General features: G+C 43.7%; 1 protein-coding gene across 4 annotated transcripts in view; it reads right to left on the minus strand.

Annotated features, from left to right (window-relative positions):
* The window catches only part of LOC110485986 (probable helicase with zinc finger domain), a 56,839-nt gene extending 36,529 nt beyond the window's left edge, over positions 1-20,310 (minus strand). For 2 of the 4 annotated variants that reach the window (XM_021557258.2, XM_021557256.2), the window contains exons 1-14: positions 20,174-20,310; positions 14,981-15,220; positions 14,518-14,554; positions 12,686-12,810; positions 11,604-11,660; positions 11,386-11,434; positions 11,000-11,093; positions 10,404-10,602; positions 9,829-9,936; positions 8,873-9,179; positions 7,314-7,581; positions 5,150-5,486; positions 2,906-3,036; positions 1,035-1,214 (exon numbers count right to left, since the gene is read on the minus strand). In XM_021557258.2, coding sequence (XP_021412933.2) covers positions 1,035-1,214; positions 2,906-3,036; positions 5,150-5,486; positions 7,314-7,581; positions 8,873-9,179; positions 9,829-9,936; positions 10,404-10,602; positions 11,000-11,093; positions 11,386-11,434; positions 11,604-11,660; positions 12,686-12,810; positions 14,518-14,554; positions 14,981-15,202 — 2,114 coding nt within the window. In that variant the 5' untranslated portion in view covers positions 15,203-15,220; positions 20,174-20,310. Of the gene's footprint in view, positions 1-1,034; positions 1,215-2,905; positions 3,037-5,149; positions 5,487-7,313; positions 7,582-8,872; positions 9,180-9,828; positions 9,937-10,403; positions 10,603-10,999; positions 11,094-11,385; positions 11,435-11,603; positions 11,661-12,685; positions 12,811-14,517; positions 14,555-14,980; positions 15,221-20,072 lie in introns of all 4 variants that reach the window. The other 2 variants (XM_021557259.2, XM_021557257.2) reach the window with 2 other exon arrangements.
* Between the last annotated feature and the right edge of the window lie 364 nt (positions 20,311-20,674).

Raw genomic sequence — 20,674 nt, forward strand, 5'->3', positions numbered from 1 at the left:
GGGATAAATGTGTCAGCAATTAAGAGATCTTTAACAAATAAATACAGCCAGGAGATTTTGTTGACCATGTGATCTGACCAAGGTAAAACTCCAGGCCATAACAATGAAAGACAAGTAGGTATGTTGGAGAAGCACTGACCAGAAGTGCACGAACTCCTACTCTTTCAGGCCATACTGACAATTCTAGGACCTTCATTTTGGAGTGAACATGTTAACACGACCCTTAAACAGCGCTGCAGGAACGCTGTGCACTTGACCATGGACTTTAAGTTCCTATTTCTCAGAAAGTTAACATGATGATGAATAACCGTCTATAGGGGTCAATCACCCTCCTTGTATTGGCTTTTAAAACATCCATAATTCATTCCCACCATTTAATATTTATCATAGTCAGTTAGAAAGTTCCAGATGAATATTGCATTCCAACACATTTTTCAGAACATATTTTTTTTAAATTATGTATGAAGGCTTTATCAAATTAAAACGTATCTTATGTTCAAGGCCAAATGCCACAACGTATTCTACAATTTATTTTAAATAAAAACCTAAAACATTGTTGTTTCCTATTTTTACACCAGCCAATATACATTTCCTGCCAGCGCCTCGCCGTACTAACAAGAGAATGTGAATCTTCAGGCAATTTTGCATTCTATTACATCATGGCTCTATTACATCATGGCATTCGGTTGGACGTGAGATAACAGGCCGTTGTAATGGCAATCCAATTGAACACGTGGTTCACTTGAATGGAGATGAACAATCCAAACACAATCAACCAACCAATCGCTGCCTTATTCCCAATCGACAGACATTCCCATAACCCACACACATCCCCCAATTGCTTTCAGTGACACATTCTGATCGGAAGATACACCCAACTTGACAATGTCACCCTGAGTGTTTATTGAACTAAACATCAACTCCAAGGAAGCTGGTAGCCCCCGGGAGCAGCAGTAACCTTGCCCTTTCACCCATTGCCCTTTTAGAGCGACCTATCTGGACATAGCAGAGTTGCTGTGTGGTGCCCGCCTCACCTGCTGTCGTCCTGCCTGAGGATGTGCTTGACAGCCTGTGCCAGGGTGAAGGTCTTGCCCGTGCCGTAGGGCCCGATGATGAGCACAGGGGGCAGGGGGATGGTGAGAGGCGTGGTGATGGCCAGGATGGCCTCCTTCTGCTTGGCGTTGAGACGCGGGTCCAGCTGCTCGTCCCACTGCCTGCAGGGTGGCAGAGAGAGGGGATGAGATAGGGGAGGAAGATGACTCACATGGAAAGTAAGTCGATTAGTTGGCTGGCGAACAAGCAGCATCGCTCGTGGGGTCCCTGACACAAGGAGGGGACATTGGTCCCCTCACACTCATTTACACACTAAACCCCACTAACACACCCTCTTAAGTGTGATAAATCGTGGGCCAGTCTCCCAGTCTACTAGCATCACAGTCCTCATTAGAGAGCACTGGCCCAGTGGAGTTGAACAGCCCGCCCGGTCGATCGTATACAGGCCCAGCCTTGCTAAAGGCAGCTGTAAGCACCGTGAAGGGGCTGTGAATAGGTAGAGGCAGAGGGACGGGTTCAGGGATCAGTGGGGATGAATGGAGAGCCGGGTCAGGGTATAACACTGAGCTGGGCTGCTACACCCACAGAGTAATGAGGTCTGAGGGAAGAGGAGGGTTGAGGTTGAGGCTGATCGAAAGCACTGTGTATGGGTGGTGAAACAAAGTGGACACACACAGCGTGCACAGCTGGTCTGAGAAACCCAGACACAGGAGACAAGTGCATTGGCGCTGGCCAATTAGCTTATTCATGACCAATCAACATGGCAGTCAATAGTCACCATGCAGTCAGGCAAGGCAGGGGCTTTGTTAGGCCTACATAACAAGCAATATAACCTACTTATTCTAAACAGTCAACACTTTCCATATATTTAAAACCCATTTTTAACACTACTTATTCTCATACCATTATCTTAATGAGGTGAAGCATACATGGACCCATAGTATTTAGGAACTTTATCCAAAGCGGGTTACTGCCATATGGAGCTAGTTAAGGTGGTTATTGTACTAATAACCATTGTCAATTTAGTAAGTGTTCCCCCTTTATGCATTTAAATTATGGCCACCACTGCAAAAACATATACAAAACGCAGGAATTAGAGTCTGACTTGATCTTTCAGTAGCAAAAGCTTTAGCTCATTAAATCAAAGCCTATATACAGTGTTAATCATATTCAGGAAACCAGATAAGAGCTATTTGGAAGCAAGAGATTAGGCTTGACATTGTTGACTCTTGGGTTCGCGTCAATTAAGATTACTCTGTGGCCCTCCAACATTTGTCCGTCTTTAGAAGAGATATCTAAAGCCGGGAGAACTAACAGCTTTTCAAAATGTCCGCCTAGTCAGCGAGGACAGCTAGCAACCTTTTCTCAACTTCATTTCGGTGTGAAAGTATTAGCAAACCTAATTTACCATGCATGTTTTAGGCAGACTACTAAACTTAACCTAAAGGAGTATGCAAGCTAGAATAACATTTAACACACACGTAGGTTATTGCGTAATCTTTCTTGAAATCAAAAAAAGGCCTCTGCCAAAATTCATGTGAAAACCTCACATGGATCGAGGTTGAGTAAGAGGCCTGTTGGGCAGACTATGACTAGCAACGCTTGTCCTGAACCGGTTTGCACACCATGGAACAGGGGTTGGAGGATCTATGGCAGACAAATTAAAATCTGGATCTCGAAGTCAGTTCCACTCCTGATTTTCATTATTTTCCTCAAGGACTGACTTAGACCTGGGACACAAGGTGGTTGCAATTCATTCTCAGGTAGAACAGAAGACCAGCAGACCTCCAGGCTTAGATTGAAATACTCCTGGTCTAGAGGGGGGGGGGGGGGGGGGGGGGGGGAATAGTACCTGTTGGGGCTCCAGGGGATGGTGGGGGTAAGGCTGGCGTCTGGGAACAGGATGCCGTTGTCTTTGATGCGGTCCAGAGCATAGTGCATCTCACACAGGGGCAGGCGGTTCAACTGAAACTGCAGCTCCACCTGGGGCAGAGGGGAACACAGGAGTGGTCACTCAAACCAAGTGTCTTGAGACTAAATAAAGATGCAGTTTAGAGAGGTTCAGCTGGAAACAATTGGCTCTAAACGACTACATAACTGACATATTACTCAATGGCCCATCAACACAATGCTAAGATGGTTGTTACAAATTCAAAGTGTCGGTCTCCCTCGCTCCTTTTTAATGGCAACCATTTATAGGGCCCTATAAAAATCTGTTTTATTTTTCCCTGTTTTTCACTCTCAAAAATCACACTGTTTTAATAGAAAATGGTTGAAGCCCACAACAATACTTACACCACATCAGGATACCATTTGAGGTCTGGGAAAAAATATTTTGTTGTTGTTGTTGTAGTCACCCTTTAATTCCAGCGTGCCCATTGAAAAAGTCTGTTTATATATATTTTTGTAGTGCAAGTATATGTGATGGTAGAATTTGCAAAACAAATAAACACTGGATTAACGCAAATAACCATGATATCATTCTGTCAGGTAAGCATAGGCTACTTTGTGTAGTTAACATTTAACTGAGGTTCTTGGGAAAGCCTTTCAATTACAATCATGCTAATGGCTACATATATTCATTGCCTCTTCAAAGTTGCAGGAAATGCGAGTCACTGATGCATTCTGTTCATGTCTTATGTGCAACAACAAAAAACCTGTGCAAATGAACTAACTTAATACATTTAGTTGATTCCCTACTAAGTTCAATATGTTTTTGAATATTGTTGAATTCCATTTTAAATGGAAGGAATCACAGAATCCAGACGTGTTCTCCACATCGCGGATTGTATACAGGCAGTTACAATTTAATTCCATTGCGCACCTAGAAAGACGCTGGGATTGTTTTTGTAGCGCAGGTAGAATTAGCTAAACAAATACTCACTGGATGAATGCAAATAATGATGTCGTGATGTCATTCTGCCAGGTAAGCATAGGCTACTTTGTACTTAACATTTAATAAAACACGTTTTTGGGGAAAGCCTTTCCGTTTACCAGATTTTTCATTCGCATCATAGCCATCAGCTACAGAAATTGCTAGCTGCGCTTGTATATAAAAGTTAGATCATTTTGTAATATAGTAGAATACCGTTTACATTTCTAGATTCCATCCCTACATTTGTTCATTATCTGCAGGTCAGTCTGCTTGACACTGGCAATCGTGGCTCTTCGTTTAACTAGGGGGCACGTTCTCCCCCACCGGGTGGCTAGATAGCTAGCTTTAATTCCCCCGTCGCTACGGGCTCTGTCCTAATCACTTAGCTAGACATGAGCTGCTCCAAAACACGGACGGACAGATTATATTCCCTGCAACAGGCTTGTTTGGATAATTGCTCATGCCCGGGCCTCGCTTTCCCCCGCCAGCCCATCATTCACACCGGCGGGTAAGAACAGCCTTTAGACGCCACTGGGCAAAGTAATTGGGATCTCTCGCCGCGCTGGGAGAGTGCAATTTTCCCTGGAGCGCCAGCCTTACCGTGGACGGCGCTAACCTTTGTGAAGTGGCAATCGATACTGGGACCTTTCACCCCGAGAGTTTGCTTTCGCTAAAGCATCAGACGTTGGAGAGGTGACCCTTTCATTAAAGATTTCTCAGCTCTCAAATGGCAGAGGACACAGTGGAATGGGAGATTGAAAAGACTGAAAGAAGGATGGGGCGGTGGGCCTTTAAGGGGTTTAAACAGTTCCCCTGACTCAAGAGAATAGTTTCTATGCCACCGCTTCTGTCCGTGATGACATGGGACATAAACAAGCTTTGAGGCTGAAGCCATGTCAAGGGAGATGTCCTTGTGAATCAAACGCATTAGACCTCACCCATGGTGTGATTATGTGTTGTATTGAACTACAGGGAACAAATCCAACATCCTCCATATTGGAACATGGCTAAAATGTCACCTACTCCATAGTGGACATTGGATCTGTTCATCCAATAACCTACCCGCAAAAATACATTTAAAAAACACCTATTGTGGCAGCTGTCATGTTTCAAATCTCAATTGAAAAATAAATGATCTATTCTAACCAATCGACTCTTCTGTAGCAACTTGTTGCTAGGCCAATCACACAGTGTTATACAACGATTCTATTTGGTCCGTACCTGCAGTTCCCTGTCAGGTATCAACCCCAGCTCCTCGCAGCAGTCCTTGCATATCCGCAGGAAGATGTAGTCCTTGGTCTTCTCCTCGATGCAGGCCTCGTAGACCCGCTCCTTGACCCCAGGGGGCTGGCTGCACCACTCCTGGCGGGCCAGGGGCAACAGCAAGACAGAGTTCACCTTGGTCATGACAAGTCGGCCCGCCAGTGTGTCCTCCGACAGAGTCTCAGTCAGCTTGAAGCGGGCGAAGAGCTGTCCGTTCTGGGCGTACTTGGCGCCACCCGAGATGCCAGTCAGCATGAAGCTGGTGACCAGCTGGAGGTTGACTTTGATGTTGAACCTGGTGGGAGAGGACATTTTGTCATCAGCCAGAAATTAGTTGAGGGACGGGAGCATTAGCGTTGTTCGAAAATGATGTGACAGAGGAGAGGCGGGAGTTGTGGAGAGTAGGCCTGAACGAAGTTAGCCAGAAATGGACATTAGTATTAGGCCTAATTTAAGTGGAAATAGACATAAGCATTGTTAGCCAGTGCTGAGGTGACTTTTGATGTTGAACTTGGGAGGAGAGAGGGTAGGACAGTGGCAAAGATAGCTAAACAATGAAATGAGACTGGACTGGAGTCATTGCTAAATATGCACCATGTTTAACTGGAATAAGGTTGAATCAGTGTAACCTCTTTACTTCCTGAAATTTGACCTTTTCACATCCTGTTCATTTACATGCAAACAGTGATTGTTGTGATCCACAGTGGTTTACATGGCAAATGTTTTGCCCGGAGGCATTCACATAGACAGCTGTTAGTGGTAAAAATATGTTTGTGTTGGGCAAAAGAATCTGGGTTTGTTTGGCATGAAAATCTACCAATTGCTATTTCAGCAGTGTGGCAAAACTGACTTGGACCATATGTTTGTCAGCTTTGGGAGTCCCTTAGGTAAGCTAGGGACCTTAACAATTAGACAGCAGATTGACCGTTGAATGATCATTTGTTTGTGCCAAGTAGTCAAGTGTGGTTCATGGACAGCGAAAATAAATCTGAGATCAATCTCTCTTATCAAGACAGCAATACTGTGAAGGGTATTTGACAGGGACATTAGACTATACTATAGTAGTATTAATAAAATATTCATTTTTGTATTATATATATCCTAATATTGTGTATTATATAAACTATTACATAGTCTGTATTGAACCAGATGAGCATGCATGCAAAACCAGGAATTCACAGGTCCTTGAACGCCACATGAAGACATACTTCCCGGACATAGATTATGTCCTGGACATAAAATAATTTTCAAATAGAGAATCTCCATAGAAAATGCTTATTGTCCAGGTCTGTTTCCCGGGAAACCGGCCCTCAGTGGTAAATTGGATGATTGAGAGGAATCCATTCCACAGCCCCAGTCAAATGACAATAACAGTGATGAGGGGGAACAGTGAAGGAGTGGGGGAGGGGAACAGTGAAGGAGTGGGGGAGGGGAACAGTGAAGGAGTGGGGGAAACCCTGGTTCCTTCCACTGGGTTGACTGAGCGAAGGCTTGGGGGGCCTTTGATTAGGTCTTAATCAGGGTTGTATTGCTGTGATAACCTGTTCTCCTTCTCACCTTCCACTGAGGACAGCAGCAGGTGTCGAATTACAGGGGGGGGTTGGGGAGGCGCCTTAGTTCATACACAAGAAATGACTTCTATTCTAAAACAAAAATGTCCTGGTCTGGGGAAATCTCTGGGGATGCAGAGGAGATATGCATAATCAAAAGGGCTTTAGCTGTGTGCCTGGCCACGTGTGTAGTGTACACACACCCCTTTACTGTGGAAGATCGACTCTGACACCTTGTGGTGAGCCAGTCTCACAGACCCCTGCTCAATCCAGACTGTCGCTCAGTACTGTCTACACACTACATAAAACATTACACTAAAATGTATATTCGCAGGTATCAAGAGGTGTGACTGACTAAAACTAAATAAAAAGCAGCACTAAAGGACCAACCCTTCGGAGAAAACATACTCAAAATCAGTACACACTTTTTACAATTAGAAGACAATTATCACTAGCAATGGAAGTGCTATTTAAAAAGTGTCTTTTTAGCAATTACTCCCCATTGTCAATGGTGGAAGGTTTTCAGAATAGGATTGATTGGAAACAGACTACAACAACAAAGAGGCTCTCACTTGCTGACTTCTTTGTACTGGGCGATCTCCTCGATGTAGAGCAGGTCGTGCAGGCGGGCCTGGTAGTTGTCCCGGGTCAGGGTCTTGTCCAGGACCGACTGGGTGAAGAGCTGGTCGGCCGACAGAGGGATCTGGTAGCGAGCCAGCAGGCTGCGGTCCAGGTCAACCGTCTCGTTGGGGCTGAACTCCACGATTGTCTTGCAGGACGGGTCCCAGCGCTTGGCCGTCATCAGGAGCTGCTGCCTGGCTTGCATTAGGTGCTCCAGGTCTGTAGAGGGAGATGTGAGGGTTTGTGAAAAGCACACCTTCCATCATTAATATTGACACTTGAGCATGAGGGTAATTGGAGACGGCAGGTAGCCTAGTGATTAGAGAGTTGGGCCAGTAACCGAAAGGTTGCTGGATCGAATCCCCAAGCTGACAAGGTAAAAATCTGTCGTTCTGCCCCTGAACAAGGGCAGTTAACCCACTGTTCCTAGGCCGTCATTGTAAATAAGAATTTGTTCTTAACTGACTTGCCTGAATAAATAAAAAGATTTTAAAAATTAAATATTGGCCTGCACTTGTGTTTTTGATGGCTCAGCTGGTAAGACCAGGGTTGTGCGTGGGATTCCCGCAAGGGCCATATATACATTTTACTGTAAGTCACAGGGGATTTGGGGTGAGATGAGACAGAATCTGCAGGTTCTTATTCATAGAGACCTATATTATTATTCCAATCCTAAAGAATTATTAAATCGCTTTCATGCATGTCTGTAAACATAATAATGGCCAACAGTGTTGTGGAATCAAATGTCAGAAAATTCATAAGTATTACTTTATTTCAAATCCTCTTCCAGCTTAGGAAGAGGAGCTTAGGAAAATTCTGCCCACACAGATTCCACCTGGCGCAAATCATGGGGAATATTGGCCTGCTACTAAAGCTATGAGGACTGGCCAGAACACACACACACACATACATACATACACATATATATATATATTTTGACATAACCAAAGGATAAAAAGAACAATGAACATTGCATTTGCACATCTGAAATAGTGAGTAAAAGAAGTCAAAAGTCTGTAGCGTCATACCCAAGAAGACTTGAGGCTGTAATCGCTGCCAAAGGTGCTTCAACAAAGTACTGAGTAAAGGGTCTGAATGCTTATTTCTAAAAACCTGTCTTTGCTTTGTCATTAAGGGGTATTGTGTGTAGACTGATAAGAAAAAAAGTGAAATCAATTTTAGAGTAAAGCTGTAACGTAACAAAATGTGGAAAAAGTTAAAGGGTCTGAATACTTTCCGAATGAACGGTATACGGCTGCCGTACCACTCATGTTGGTGCTACACATTGTGGTGGATAGGGTTCAGTTGCCTCCTATTACATTGCTAAGTACTTTGAGGCCTTGTAAGGAATGTCACACGTGCAACCCATTATCAATATAACCTAACTTCTATTTTCCTAATAATTTTAGTTTTATTGTTGTGTTAGAAACTTGGACTAATGAGGGAGGGTGGGAGGTTTTTGTTTAACTGAAAATGTCAAAATCTCTCTAAAAAAACCACAAAAAAAAACCTTCTATGGAGGCGGCGTCCACCATGATGCGCTGCATCAGCACGGGCTCCGAGCCAAAGTCGAAGACGATGGTCTGGCGGAAGGTGCCGAAGATCTCGGTGCTGAAGCCCACCACCACCGTGTAGACGCAGTGGTCCATGCCGTTGTCGGCCGCCAGCGCCTCCTCGCCCGCCGTCCACTCCTGGCAGCCCTCGGCCGCCGCCTGCAGCCGCTGGGCGCCGGCGTCGCCAACCGACACAGCCGTGATGGAAAAGTGGGGTCGGTGGGCGTCGTAGAGCAGGGCGATGCGGTACAGCTTCCTCACAGGCTGAGGGGGAGGGGCAGAACGTGTGAAAGTGGGTAATCAGAGATAAAGGGCTACTTTGCGCCACATGTGAGTGCTCTTTGGAAGCATTGTCAGTCAGTTACTGTCTAAGAGTATATCAATGGGTATATGAAAAAGTTGGCTTTTGAGAGTGAATGTTCAGACGCATAAGTACATGGTCTCCTGCTGTGGTGCTGGGAATGGTGGGGGGAAAAAAAAAAATCAGTACAACTTCGGTCAATGATACAAATTTCTCCCACACACGACCTCCGCACAATTATTTTATGTGTTATGATAATGTCTTGATAAAGGTCGACATGACCAACCTGCCGGCAAAAATCAACATGCAGCTTTCCTCTGCGTAGGAGCAGTCTTTATCAAAGTTGCTTATAAATGATATGGCCGTGTACGACCTACAGATAACAGCCAGATGTTGATTTCAAATCAAAATCTACTTGTGTGGTGCTTTTGGAAATATATTTATTTGAAACCATTGGTTGCATCTCAAACAGCACTCTATTCACTATATACTGATTTTGACCAATGGGTCATAGTCAAAAGCAGTGCACTATATAGAGAATAGGGTGCCATGTATAAGGAATAAGGGTGGTATTTGGTGTGCTGACATTGAGTGAGACAGAGCCCCTGTTACCTTGCAGAACAGGGAAAAGGTCCAGGAGTGAGCTGATTTCTTGGTGGTGACCGTTACGGAGAGGTTGGAGCTGTGTTCCACGTTGACGCCGTCCAAATAGTCACTCAGCTACAGCAGAGGAACAGAACACAGGTTAAGGAGAGTTGAACAAAATAAAAGCCTGGCTAAAACGAGGACATAACCTCTTAATAGATTGTACATTTAAAAAAAGGGCAGTTTATTTGAGATAAGTAGACAAAATGAAAGAGTCAACAAGTCTAAAAACCAATATATGCTGAGAGTACAGCAGTACACCTGTATCAGCCTCACGGGCTCTGTCCTAATACAAGCATCTTTGCTTCCTCCCCTCCTTGAAGTACTAATCCCTGATCTGACCACGTCTCAATTTGGGTTAGATCAGTGATTACTCCGAGGAAGGGAGCTCGTGTTAACGCATTTGAAGACCCAAGCAAACAGCTTCTCAGCCTGTCCTCCACTCGTTAAAAATCAGTGATTACTTCCAGTAAGGGAGGGTGTATTTTAACACTAGTCTATTAAGGCCGTAGGCCAAGCGACTAGACTAGGGGTTGACTCACCACTTTCTCAGGGGAGAGAGAGTTCATCCACTTCTCGATGAGCGCCTCCATGTAGTTCTCGGTGAAGTGCTTGCTCTCCTGCTGCTGCTTGAGGCGGATGAGGCGCGAGGCGTAGCGCTTCTGCCACTCCATCAGCTCCTCCCGGGAGTGGGCCGACGTGCACTGGGCACCGTAGCGACACAGGCCCTGCTCCAGGAACCTGGAGGAGCACGGCGAGGACAACAGGACATTCAACCGGGTGGCGTCAACTTGTTACGTGGTTCTCGTTTCCAATAGTGTCCGGGAATCCAACCCCCAAGGACCAAAAGGGCCTCACCCTCTGAACCAACACTGAAAAACTGTGTCGGTTACTCAGCTAGGTAACAAGCGCTAATGCAATGTTTATTGCTTGTAAAGCAAGCCCATGTTTGCAGCAGGTGGACATAATGCAGGTGCAATAACAATGGCTTTAATTGTAGGCCACTCACTGTACAAATGTGACAAAGTGATTGCATACAACATGCCAATTACTCGTTAAACAAGTCTTGTAATATGTTATATGAACTATGGTCTTACGCCACCGGTATAACATAGTCAGCAACGCATGACAGCATTACCTTTTACACAGCGTGTACTCCTCACTGCTGGTAACTCCTCTAGGCGGGGGGCGAAACTGCCATCCATCCCGAACTTTTGACCACAAAGACATAACTGCATCAACAGAACATCCCACTCACACAGTAAATAAGCGCCTACATATGGACTTGAGTCAAGCTTTTGAGACTTGAGTCAAAGTGAAAATGAAATCCAATTCTAAAGGCTTGGGTCTTTCGATATCCTGCGACCAGGCGTTAAATAAGAGCTTTCCTTTTCGAAGCAAATCATCCTTTTCGAAGCATTGAGCCTGACTGTGTTGAGCACAAGCTGTGAAATCCAATTGACATATATAAAACGCATCCAAATATATATACCCCCCCCCCCCGCGTGAGGACGACTTGCTCACCTTCCTCGTTGTCGTCTGTATATTCTGTAGCCATTTCGCTACGAATGGCCTGTGAGAAAGAGACAGTATTGTATTCATAAGACAATAACATTTAATGTCCACTCAAACAATTAGTTGACCTCGAGTACCGCAACGGGTGATAAATCTGCAGTGTCATTCACTTTTAAATATAATCAATAGTCAGAAACACAAGTCAAGACCACCTCACAAACACTTACTTCAATTTCTGAGAGAAGCATTTTTAATCTAGTTAAGTCCTTTGTGACGATGCCATTCTGAAGAAGAAGAAAAGATACAGGAAATACATTACAACACATACAATATCAGCAAGCATATCCAAAAGGGTTTTAGACTATATCAATTAAAAGAGACTTGGCAGAGTCACTGGTCAATACAAAATACTACTCGATACATAAATCCTCTGAATAACACATTTGTTCATCCGAAAAACCAAATCTGTTCACAGGCTGGTCAAAATGGTTATGTGGATGCCGCTTATGATTCTTATACTTAATGCAGCAGCATGTTTGTTGCTCCCTGGTTCTAGTCAACTTGAGAACAAATAACGGACTTCATATCTATGCTTTTTGGTTGCCAGATAAGACACCAGAGTGTTCAGGCTTCGCGTTTCACTGTTGAAAGTTATCTGCTGTTGGGAGTTTTAAGGGACAGTGTGAGAATCAAGCTTGTTTCCTGACACCAGAACAGGGCATCACACACTTAAAAATAAATCACAACATTGAAACGGTCACTTGGGCACTGCCTGTTAATCTAAAAAGGTATTGATATTTTAGGAATGACTTTTTTTCCAAGTTAATTGAGATATGCAACACTAGTATTTTGCTATTTTCTGACATTTACCCCCATGTAAAGAGGCTGGAGAATAACACAGCTACAAACCCTTAAAAGCATATCGATTCAACAGTCAACATGGACACTTCCTCTGTGCTGAGAGAACCTGCTTCATAAAAAAACCCAGAGGACATTTCCTGGAAAAGTCAAAAGGAACCAAATGTTCCAGCTGCTCTCAGAGCTAAATGGCTGTGTTTGTCTCCATAGATCAGTTATAGGAGGAGGTGGTGGAGGGAAAAGGAGCAAAATGGAAGAGAAGGAAAAAGGAGTTAAAGGGAGAAGAGGGGTGAAAAGGAGGAAAAGGCAGAAGGAGAAAGAGGGGGAGGTGGAAAGGGGAGGGTGGAAAAGGAGGAGAAAAAGGAGGTAGTGAACTAGGGGGGTGAAAAAGATGATGTAGGTGTTGAAGAGGCAGGGTTAACAGTGAAGTAAGGCCGGGAGCAAGTGTTACCAGAGGCTCCCCAAACAGGGACTTGGAGAGGAGGCCGGCCACTTCGTGCAGGCTGCCGTCCAGTAGCATGCAGCGCAGGCTGGCCTGAAACGACCCGTCTCCCTTGGCCAGCTCCTCGGCCAGAACTACAATAAAAAGACACACAGGACGACAGGGAACGTTACTGTGCATGATCGCACCGCACTACATTGCATGGAACGTGTGCTCACTCCCATCACATCGAACTGCATTCTCTCCACCCAAGTCACATGACATGGGCATAGCTGCAGGCACGGTGTGGTAAAGTCCTGCGACACAGGGCTATGACCACCAATGTTATTCTAACTGCTTGTCTTGACATGGGCAAAGCTAGCTACTGAAGCAGGCATGGCGTGCAGAAGTCCCGCTCCACGCGGCCTACGACAGCTGATGTTATGCAAACCACTTGTCTTGTAAGTTTTCACTAACTTGAGCATGAACCTTAGCTCTGACATTTACCCAAAATGTTGACCTGTTTCTAACCCTAACATTTGTTTAGCATATCATCATGTCTAGAATGATTTTAATAGCAATGAAACTATCTGAGATGACTAATTGCCAATAAAAACTTAAGGTCTGTTGAGTAGGACTGTGTTACACTTATAGTTGGATAGAGGGCGTCTTTGCCACAATAGCTCTGGGTAAATTCCAATTAGGGCTATATCTCAGCCTCCAGTATTTATGCTGCAGTAGTTTGTGTGTCGGGGGGCTAGGGTCAGTTTGTTATATCTGGAGTACTTCTCCTGTCCTATTCGGTGTCCTGTGTGAATTTAAGTGTGCTCTCTCTAATTTTCTCTTTCTCTCTTTCTTTCTCTCTCTCGGAGGACCTGAGCCCTAGGACCATGCCCCAGGACTACCTGACATGATGACTCCTTGCTGTCCCCAGTCCACCTGGCCGTGCTGCTGCTCCAGTTTCAACTGTTCTGCCTTATTATTATTATTCGACCATGCTGGTCATTTATGAACATTTGAACATCTTGGCCATGTTCTGTTATAATCTCCACCCGGCACAGCCAGAAGAGGACTGGCCACCCCACACAGCCTGGTTCCTCTCTAGGTTTCTTCCTAGGTTTTGTCCTTTCTAGGGAGTTTTTCCTAGCCACCGTGCTTCTACACCTGCATTGCTTGCTGTTTGGGGTTTTAGGCTGGGTTTCTGTACACCACTTTGAGATATCAGCTGATGTACGAAGGGCTATATAAATAAAACATTTGATATCCATTTGAAATAGTACTTTTTTAATTTTTAAATATATAGCTACATATCGGGCTATTATTTGACGATATCGTATTGGTTTAACTAACAATATTTCAATACAAAGGTTTGAGCTAGTAGGCTGCACCAAAACTCCAGTATTTTTCCTTCATAGCTTGTTTTCCATATTTTTTTAATAGAGAGAATTTGTTTTCAGCACTTTTATTTCCCTAACGGATCAAAACTCATTTTCTCATGCTCTCTCGTCTCTCTGCAGCTGACATAGGCTTAGCAATATGTTTGGAACATCGAACCGCAATAAAATCATTGTATTCAAATCGTAATACATAGAGAATCAAAATACATATTGGCACCTAAGTATTGGGATAACATCTTATTGTGAGGTCCCTAGCAATTCCCAGCCCTAATTTCTAAGTAGTCAATGTCATCTTCTACAAGTTTTAAAATGGTGAAAGCACTCCATGGTGCTGCCCATGCAAAAACAGGCTTTATGGCAAGTGCATCCTCTAGCCAAGTCATAGTTGGTATATGACTAACCTGGGAATGGGACTTCAATACAATGGGTTATGTCTTCACTATGATAAGTACTCCACCAACTCACCATGTTTGCAGTCTTCATCTGCTTGATCATAGTTTTTCTGGTGGTAGAAAGAAAACAAGTAAACAGAAAGTCAAAGCAGCAGAATGACTGTCCTCGTAAAAGGTGGGTTTTATATGACAGAAGTCCTGACTGAGTCTTAGATAAGAGCCCAGAACTGATATCTTTGCTACTCAGAGCGGAGTCACTCGCAATATAATTATAGTACTTAAGCAGTGTCTATAATCGTGAGGCTTAAGTAGTGGGGTATAATTTTAGTGCTAGAAGGAGATAACAGTGCAGTTAGAGGCAGAGAAATGAAAGGAGGTGGGACCTTGGTCGTTTTATCTGGTTCTCAGAAAACATATCCAAGTCAAGATGGGCTTATGACACTTTACTTGAACACACTTAAATTCAAACCCATATGTGGGTCACACTGAGGGAGTGGGTCGAAAGGTGTGCATCCCGGATCAGTCTGACGCCTCACCAGCTGTAGCAGGGCGGCTATCCTGTAGAGCAGGGCGCGGCTGCGGAGGGGGGTAACCGTGTCGTTGGGGGGGTTGGATGTGGGGGTTCCAGGGCTGGGAGGGGCCGGGGGGCCGAGGGCCAGCAGCGCATCTGTGCAGTGGCTCACCGCCACCTCGTACTCCCGCCTGGCTAACGATCCGCTGGCTTCTTCACATGACTTCTCCGCTCTCCTGTCCGCCATGACTCAGGGACAGAATGTCTGGAGACAGAAAGAGAAAAAGGGCGTTTAAGTTGCACCTAGACACCGATCGTGGGTCAGTTTTAGCATTTTCCACACTAATTGTAAAGGTAAGGATTGGGGGAGAGGAAGTTGTATCTAGATCTGTACCTAGTGGAAACTTCACCCCGGAGTGAGAGACAGGGGGGGCAATGCTATTTCTGTGATGGGGTACTTGGGGTAGTGGGCTGGTAGGTCTATTTGTAGACACTTGCTTTGACGAGTTGAAATATCTTGGAATCCAGATGTGTTGGTTCATAGACCTATATTCTCCTCAGAGCTAAAAATAAGTAGTCACGTGTGGCACGACAAACCTAAGTTAGTCCTACTGGTTCCTAAGCCGGGTGTACACTAGGCTTGGGCGGTATACCTTATTTGGAAATAGCCATGGGATGTTTTTTTCAATACTGTTTAAACTATTTCTTAGGATTTTTTTATTTTATACATTTGAATATTTGCAGCTACTTTTTAAGTAAATACCTGCAATCAAGTTGTGCAATACGTTAGGAGATAAAGATCGCATTCTTCATTTCACCCGTCACAATTCTTCATTATGAAGCTTACCGGTAGTCCCCTGTCTGTTTACAAGCACACAACGACGAGACCAGAGCCTTGCAAATTAAGCTGTAGGGCAGCAATGCGCTCGTTGGCAATCTCTATGGGATTTTACATGTACTTGTTTGAATTGCTAACCTTCGGATTACAGAGGCTCAGTCGGGTTTGAACATTTGTGTTCAGTGCGAATATTACAGAATATCCTAGGATGGCTCAAGGTCGGTAATGAAAATCTTACGCTGTCCAAGAAAGTTTGAGATCAGAGACAAAATCCCCTACTTGGGCTGTGCTGAAGTTCACAATGAATAATATTCAATTAAAAAAAATGTTGGCTAGATAAGATTTCAACTGTATGGCAAGGGCAAATGTCTGACTGAAAACGTCTGAGGCTGCTTTGAGCCACAGCTCGTTCTAGCTAAGTTCACAATCTAAATCACATCACATTGTTTTCCGCAAAACAGAGTGGTATCGAGAATCTTCACGACCAACTGAAGAATCTTGTACAGTGTGGCTCGTCTGTGCTGTGCCACATTGTTTAGTGCGCGCACCATTACGTTGGCGAGACAAAAAAAAGCTACAGGAAAGACGGTTGTTTAACACGAGGCTCAACGATGTTAGGATTTTGAAAGTGTTGGGTCTTACAATGCCACAGCATTCTTCGCTATGTATTCATCATTTCATAGTGACAACAATTTTGTAAGTGATTAAAAGTTTAGGCTTTTCAAATATAGTAGTCAAATATTTTAACTGTTCCACAGCTAGCACACCGGATTCCACTTGTCAACTAATCATCAAGCCTTAGAATAGGTCAATCAGGGGAGCTGGTTCAAGCCTACAACAAAATTGTGACTTGTCTGGGGGTCCACGAGGAGAGGTTTGAAAACCAGTGTACTAGCCTAAAAAGCAACTGATATTTTTATTTTACTAGGCAAGTCAGTGAAGAACAAATTCTTATTCACAATGACGGCCTCCCCCGGCCAAACCCTAACGATGCTGGGCCAATTGCACTCCCAATCACCACCGGTTGTGATACAGCCTGGATGGAATATGGTCTGAGAAAAAGCTCTATGTGGGGTTCCCTGAAACAAGAACCACATCCTTTTTTGATATCATAACAAATGTGCTGAGAGGCCGAGCAGTATTTCCTCTGTGGTAGTAGGTCTATATACAGGCGTAGTTGTTTACCAAGGCATTTCAATACATTTGACTCAAAAATAAAAGCTCAAGTCAAATGACAAGCTTGTTATAGGCAGGTTTTTTCATAGTAACACATAGGCGCCAAAAAGGCCCCAAAAAGGCCCCATGGCCAATGCCACTCGAGTCAACTGGAGTTATCCATTGGCGGCGTTGAACCACAATTGAATGGCTAGCAAAGGTAGGACCCATCAACGGCACTTAAATCAATAGAACAAAATGTGTGCAGCTGCAGCATTGGGTACTAATGTATGCTGACTACAGGTGACACGAGTATTTCTGCACCTAATAAGCCTAAGCTATATGCACACAGGCAACAGGGGCATTGAGTGGACTACACTTGCCGTGCAAAAATGTACCCAAAATCAATTAGAAATAGCCTGTCCACCGGTGACACTTGAGTATTTGGGAACCTAATAGGCCTATAGGCACAACTACAGGCAATAGGGGCAGTCGAGTTTACTACTGGACACTTGCGGCTGTTAACACTTGTGGTGGCATCTGTCCTCTGCAGAGAGGGTGGTGTCCTCTAGCGTTAATCACAGCACAGAGCTGACCCAGGCCATGGCATCCAGGGATTCAAGGGATACAGTGTCTCGAATAGAAAAGCACGCTACCGTCCCACAACAGAGTGCAATGACAAATAGCTGGGTGGGGAGAAGGGGGGTGACTAGCTGATGGGCAACAATCTGTTTTCATGCACTTTACTAAATTTTACCTTTAACTAGGCAAGTCAATTACGTACAAATTCTTACTTACAATGACGGCCTACCCCGGCCAAACCCGGGGCAATTGTACACCACTCTACGGACTCCCAATCGTGCCTGGATGTGACACAGCCTGGATTCTGTCCAGTGACTGTAGTGACAGCCAGACATTGGGAGGTACATGGAGGCCTAAATGTAAAACCTGACATGCAGTGTCTGTGGCAAGGGGTCGTCCCTGTTTGAAATAGCCTCTGCTTTGACTAAAAACAGAAAAGGCCTCCGGGCCCAAGGAGCAACTTATAACAAACGCTCTATTTCTCCTTATCAGGGTTTGATATGGCTCTTTCATAGTGAAGAAACACACTACGCCACAGCAGTTATATCTAAGGACAGTAGCCTATTACAACACCACCTCTACTTTAGCAGAAGTGGGGCTAGTCTTTGTTTATGACCATCATTGACTGAGCCAGCTCTCAGTGTAGGGTGTCCAATCAAAAACACATATTTTGACCAATCGGTAAAATAATGTTAATTGTGTTTTTTATAGCCCAAACCTGTCTCTATCATTATCCGTTCAAATGTTATTGTAGTTTTAACCCTTGTATCCTAGGGTGACTAAATCAATGTAGGCCAGAAGAAAAGTGGTATAAACAAAATTGCATTGTGTCAGCTAGGCTGGATGCTGTGTGAGAATTAAGGCAAACTGACAGGCTCACTGTTGAACTCGTCATCTTTCTTCTCAAATCTGGAGGAAATGAAACGAGGCAAGATGGATATCGAATTTGAGACATGATATGTAGCATTTTCCAACTTTTTGGATAGAATGTTAATGATACGTTAGAGAATGAACAATTCTGAACTTGAAGAATCAGATGTGTCTTGGTATAAAATAAGGAAGCACATTTTCACCCACTTTGGGGAAAAGTGGGTGGACACCCCACTCAGTGTCTAATGTAGTTTCCACAAAGTGAATCACACATATTTCAATTCCCTCACGATGACCAAGATGAGTGTATAAGATAGGTTACTTAGGCTATATTTTAGTCATGCCATAGTCCTAACCTAAACCAACACCATCCCCCAGAATTTATGTGTAACATTATCTTGTAAGGAATACCTCAGATAAGGCCAAGGTTCAGAGGCGGGTTTCCAGAGTATTCAAAGCATTTTAGCAAATGCTACAACTACTGTTGTGGAAATATCACTCACAGCACGTTGGAATGCAAATACATATTTGATGACCCAAATATAGGCCAACACTTTTTGTTTGGCATCTTTAAGTCTATTAGCTTGAACTTTTGTACTATTATGGATTGGTCAATAGACAAGAAATTGAGACAACCAAAGACATGACATGAGCATGCTATGGCAGTTTGTAAGAGCAAAATGACAACCATGTGGCTTGCAAGTAACGGCCAGAAGAGTCATTAATTATATTTCACAGTCAAATGAAACGCATCATTTCAAATAAACAAAGATGAATCAAGGGGCGACATTTTTAGGCTGTTAGCTAGCTAGTTACTACATCGCTATGGTTTAGCTAGTGTTTACCTAATGGCAAGTTTGATCAAAACACAATGCCCTCCTATAGACTAATACAAATATTTTAAAAAAACAGTCTATTTTGAGATTCCGGGTCAGTTAATAGATGTACCATGTCTGTTGGCGAACCACTAACGTTAACGATGAACTTGTCCATCGTCGGTATTAGCTAAAACAACACGGTACAAGCACCCGCTAACTGTGGCTGGCTTCGAGTTCGCTCGCATGTTTGGTGGGACCACAGTGCAATAGTCGTGTGGCGTGATCTAGCTAGTTAGCTCACATTAGCTTGTATCAAGGCATTCAGCTATCTATTGTGACATATTGGTGTGCAACGTGATTAAATATAGGAGGAATTTGAACCATGGAAATGTATTGCTTCTAACTTTAAAAACAAAGAAATTAGATTAGCAAATAATTTTGCTAGCTAGGTGGGCTAGCAATAATTTTGTGATGAGACTGTAGACTCACTGAGCGATAGTAGCCAATACCATTGGCACATAGTTTACAACAATATTACGAGGAAAAAACATAAAACAGTTCCATAATAATTGTCGTTAAATTCATCATGAGTACATAGTGAGAAAATGGTGCTGTCGACAGCAGTTTGCACGTCAGCCAAAATAGGGCCCTTCGCTTTGGTTTTGGCACCAAACTAGCTTGCTAACGTTAGCCATCTGGCTAGCATGCTGACCAAAACGTATGCAGAATGGATACACAACTAACGTTTCCGAGCTATCGTTAGCGATATTGCACGGGCCTGTAATTTTAGCTCGGTTTTTAGACGTATAGAAGTGACATGACATTACATTGTGGTCGCGGCATGAATTGTATACCTTCATTACTCTCAGAATGTGTTACAGATGGGAGTCAAGTCGGTGTCCTTGCCACTGAAAAAGACAACTGAAAGGACTGAAAATAGGAAGTCTACACTTACCTAGCTTTACTTTCTACGCCATCTTGGATCCACTTGTCAGCCCATCGCAAAGGATAGTGGGAAAAAGCTCATCTGAAGGTTGAGGGGATTTGGGTCTTTTTGGTGTAGGTTGGGGTTTGACCATTGTGAACTTCTAACCAAGTCATATACCAGTCTTTAAAGCAAGTCATTATACCAGTTTTCATACATTTCCCTAGTTAATTGCCAGTTAATTGCCATAAACCAGTTTCCAGGGTTCACCTAGCTGAGCACTGTAAATTATATAACAGTATTACATCAATAAAACATTGTTGTATTTTGTCCACCTCATTTCAGCTACTATCTGGACAATTTTCAGAGATATTTTGATGTATAGATGATTTGGATAATTAAAACAATAGAAAGATCATGTGATCATGTACATAACTACATTTGAATTTTATTTCTACATAATATCCCATTGTCTTTGCTTTTACATAACTGCTATAGTTCTATTTTCATATGGATAGAACTACACAGTAA

The sequence above is a fragment of the Oncorhynchus mykiss genome, chromosome 13 (assembly GCF_013265735.2).
Source record: "Oncorhynchus mykiss isolate Arlee chromosome 13, USDA_OmykA_1.1, whole genome shotgun sequence".
Classification (NCBI taxonomy): Eukaryota; Metazoa; Chordata; class Actinopteri; order Salmoniformes; family Salmonidae; genus Oncorhynchus; species Oncorhynchus mykiss.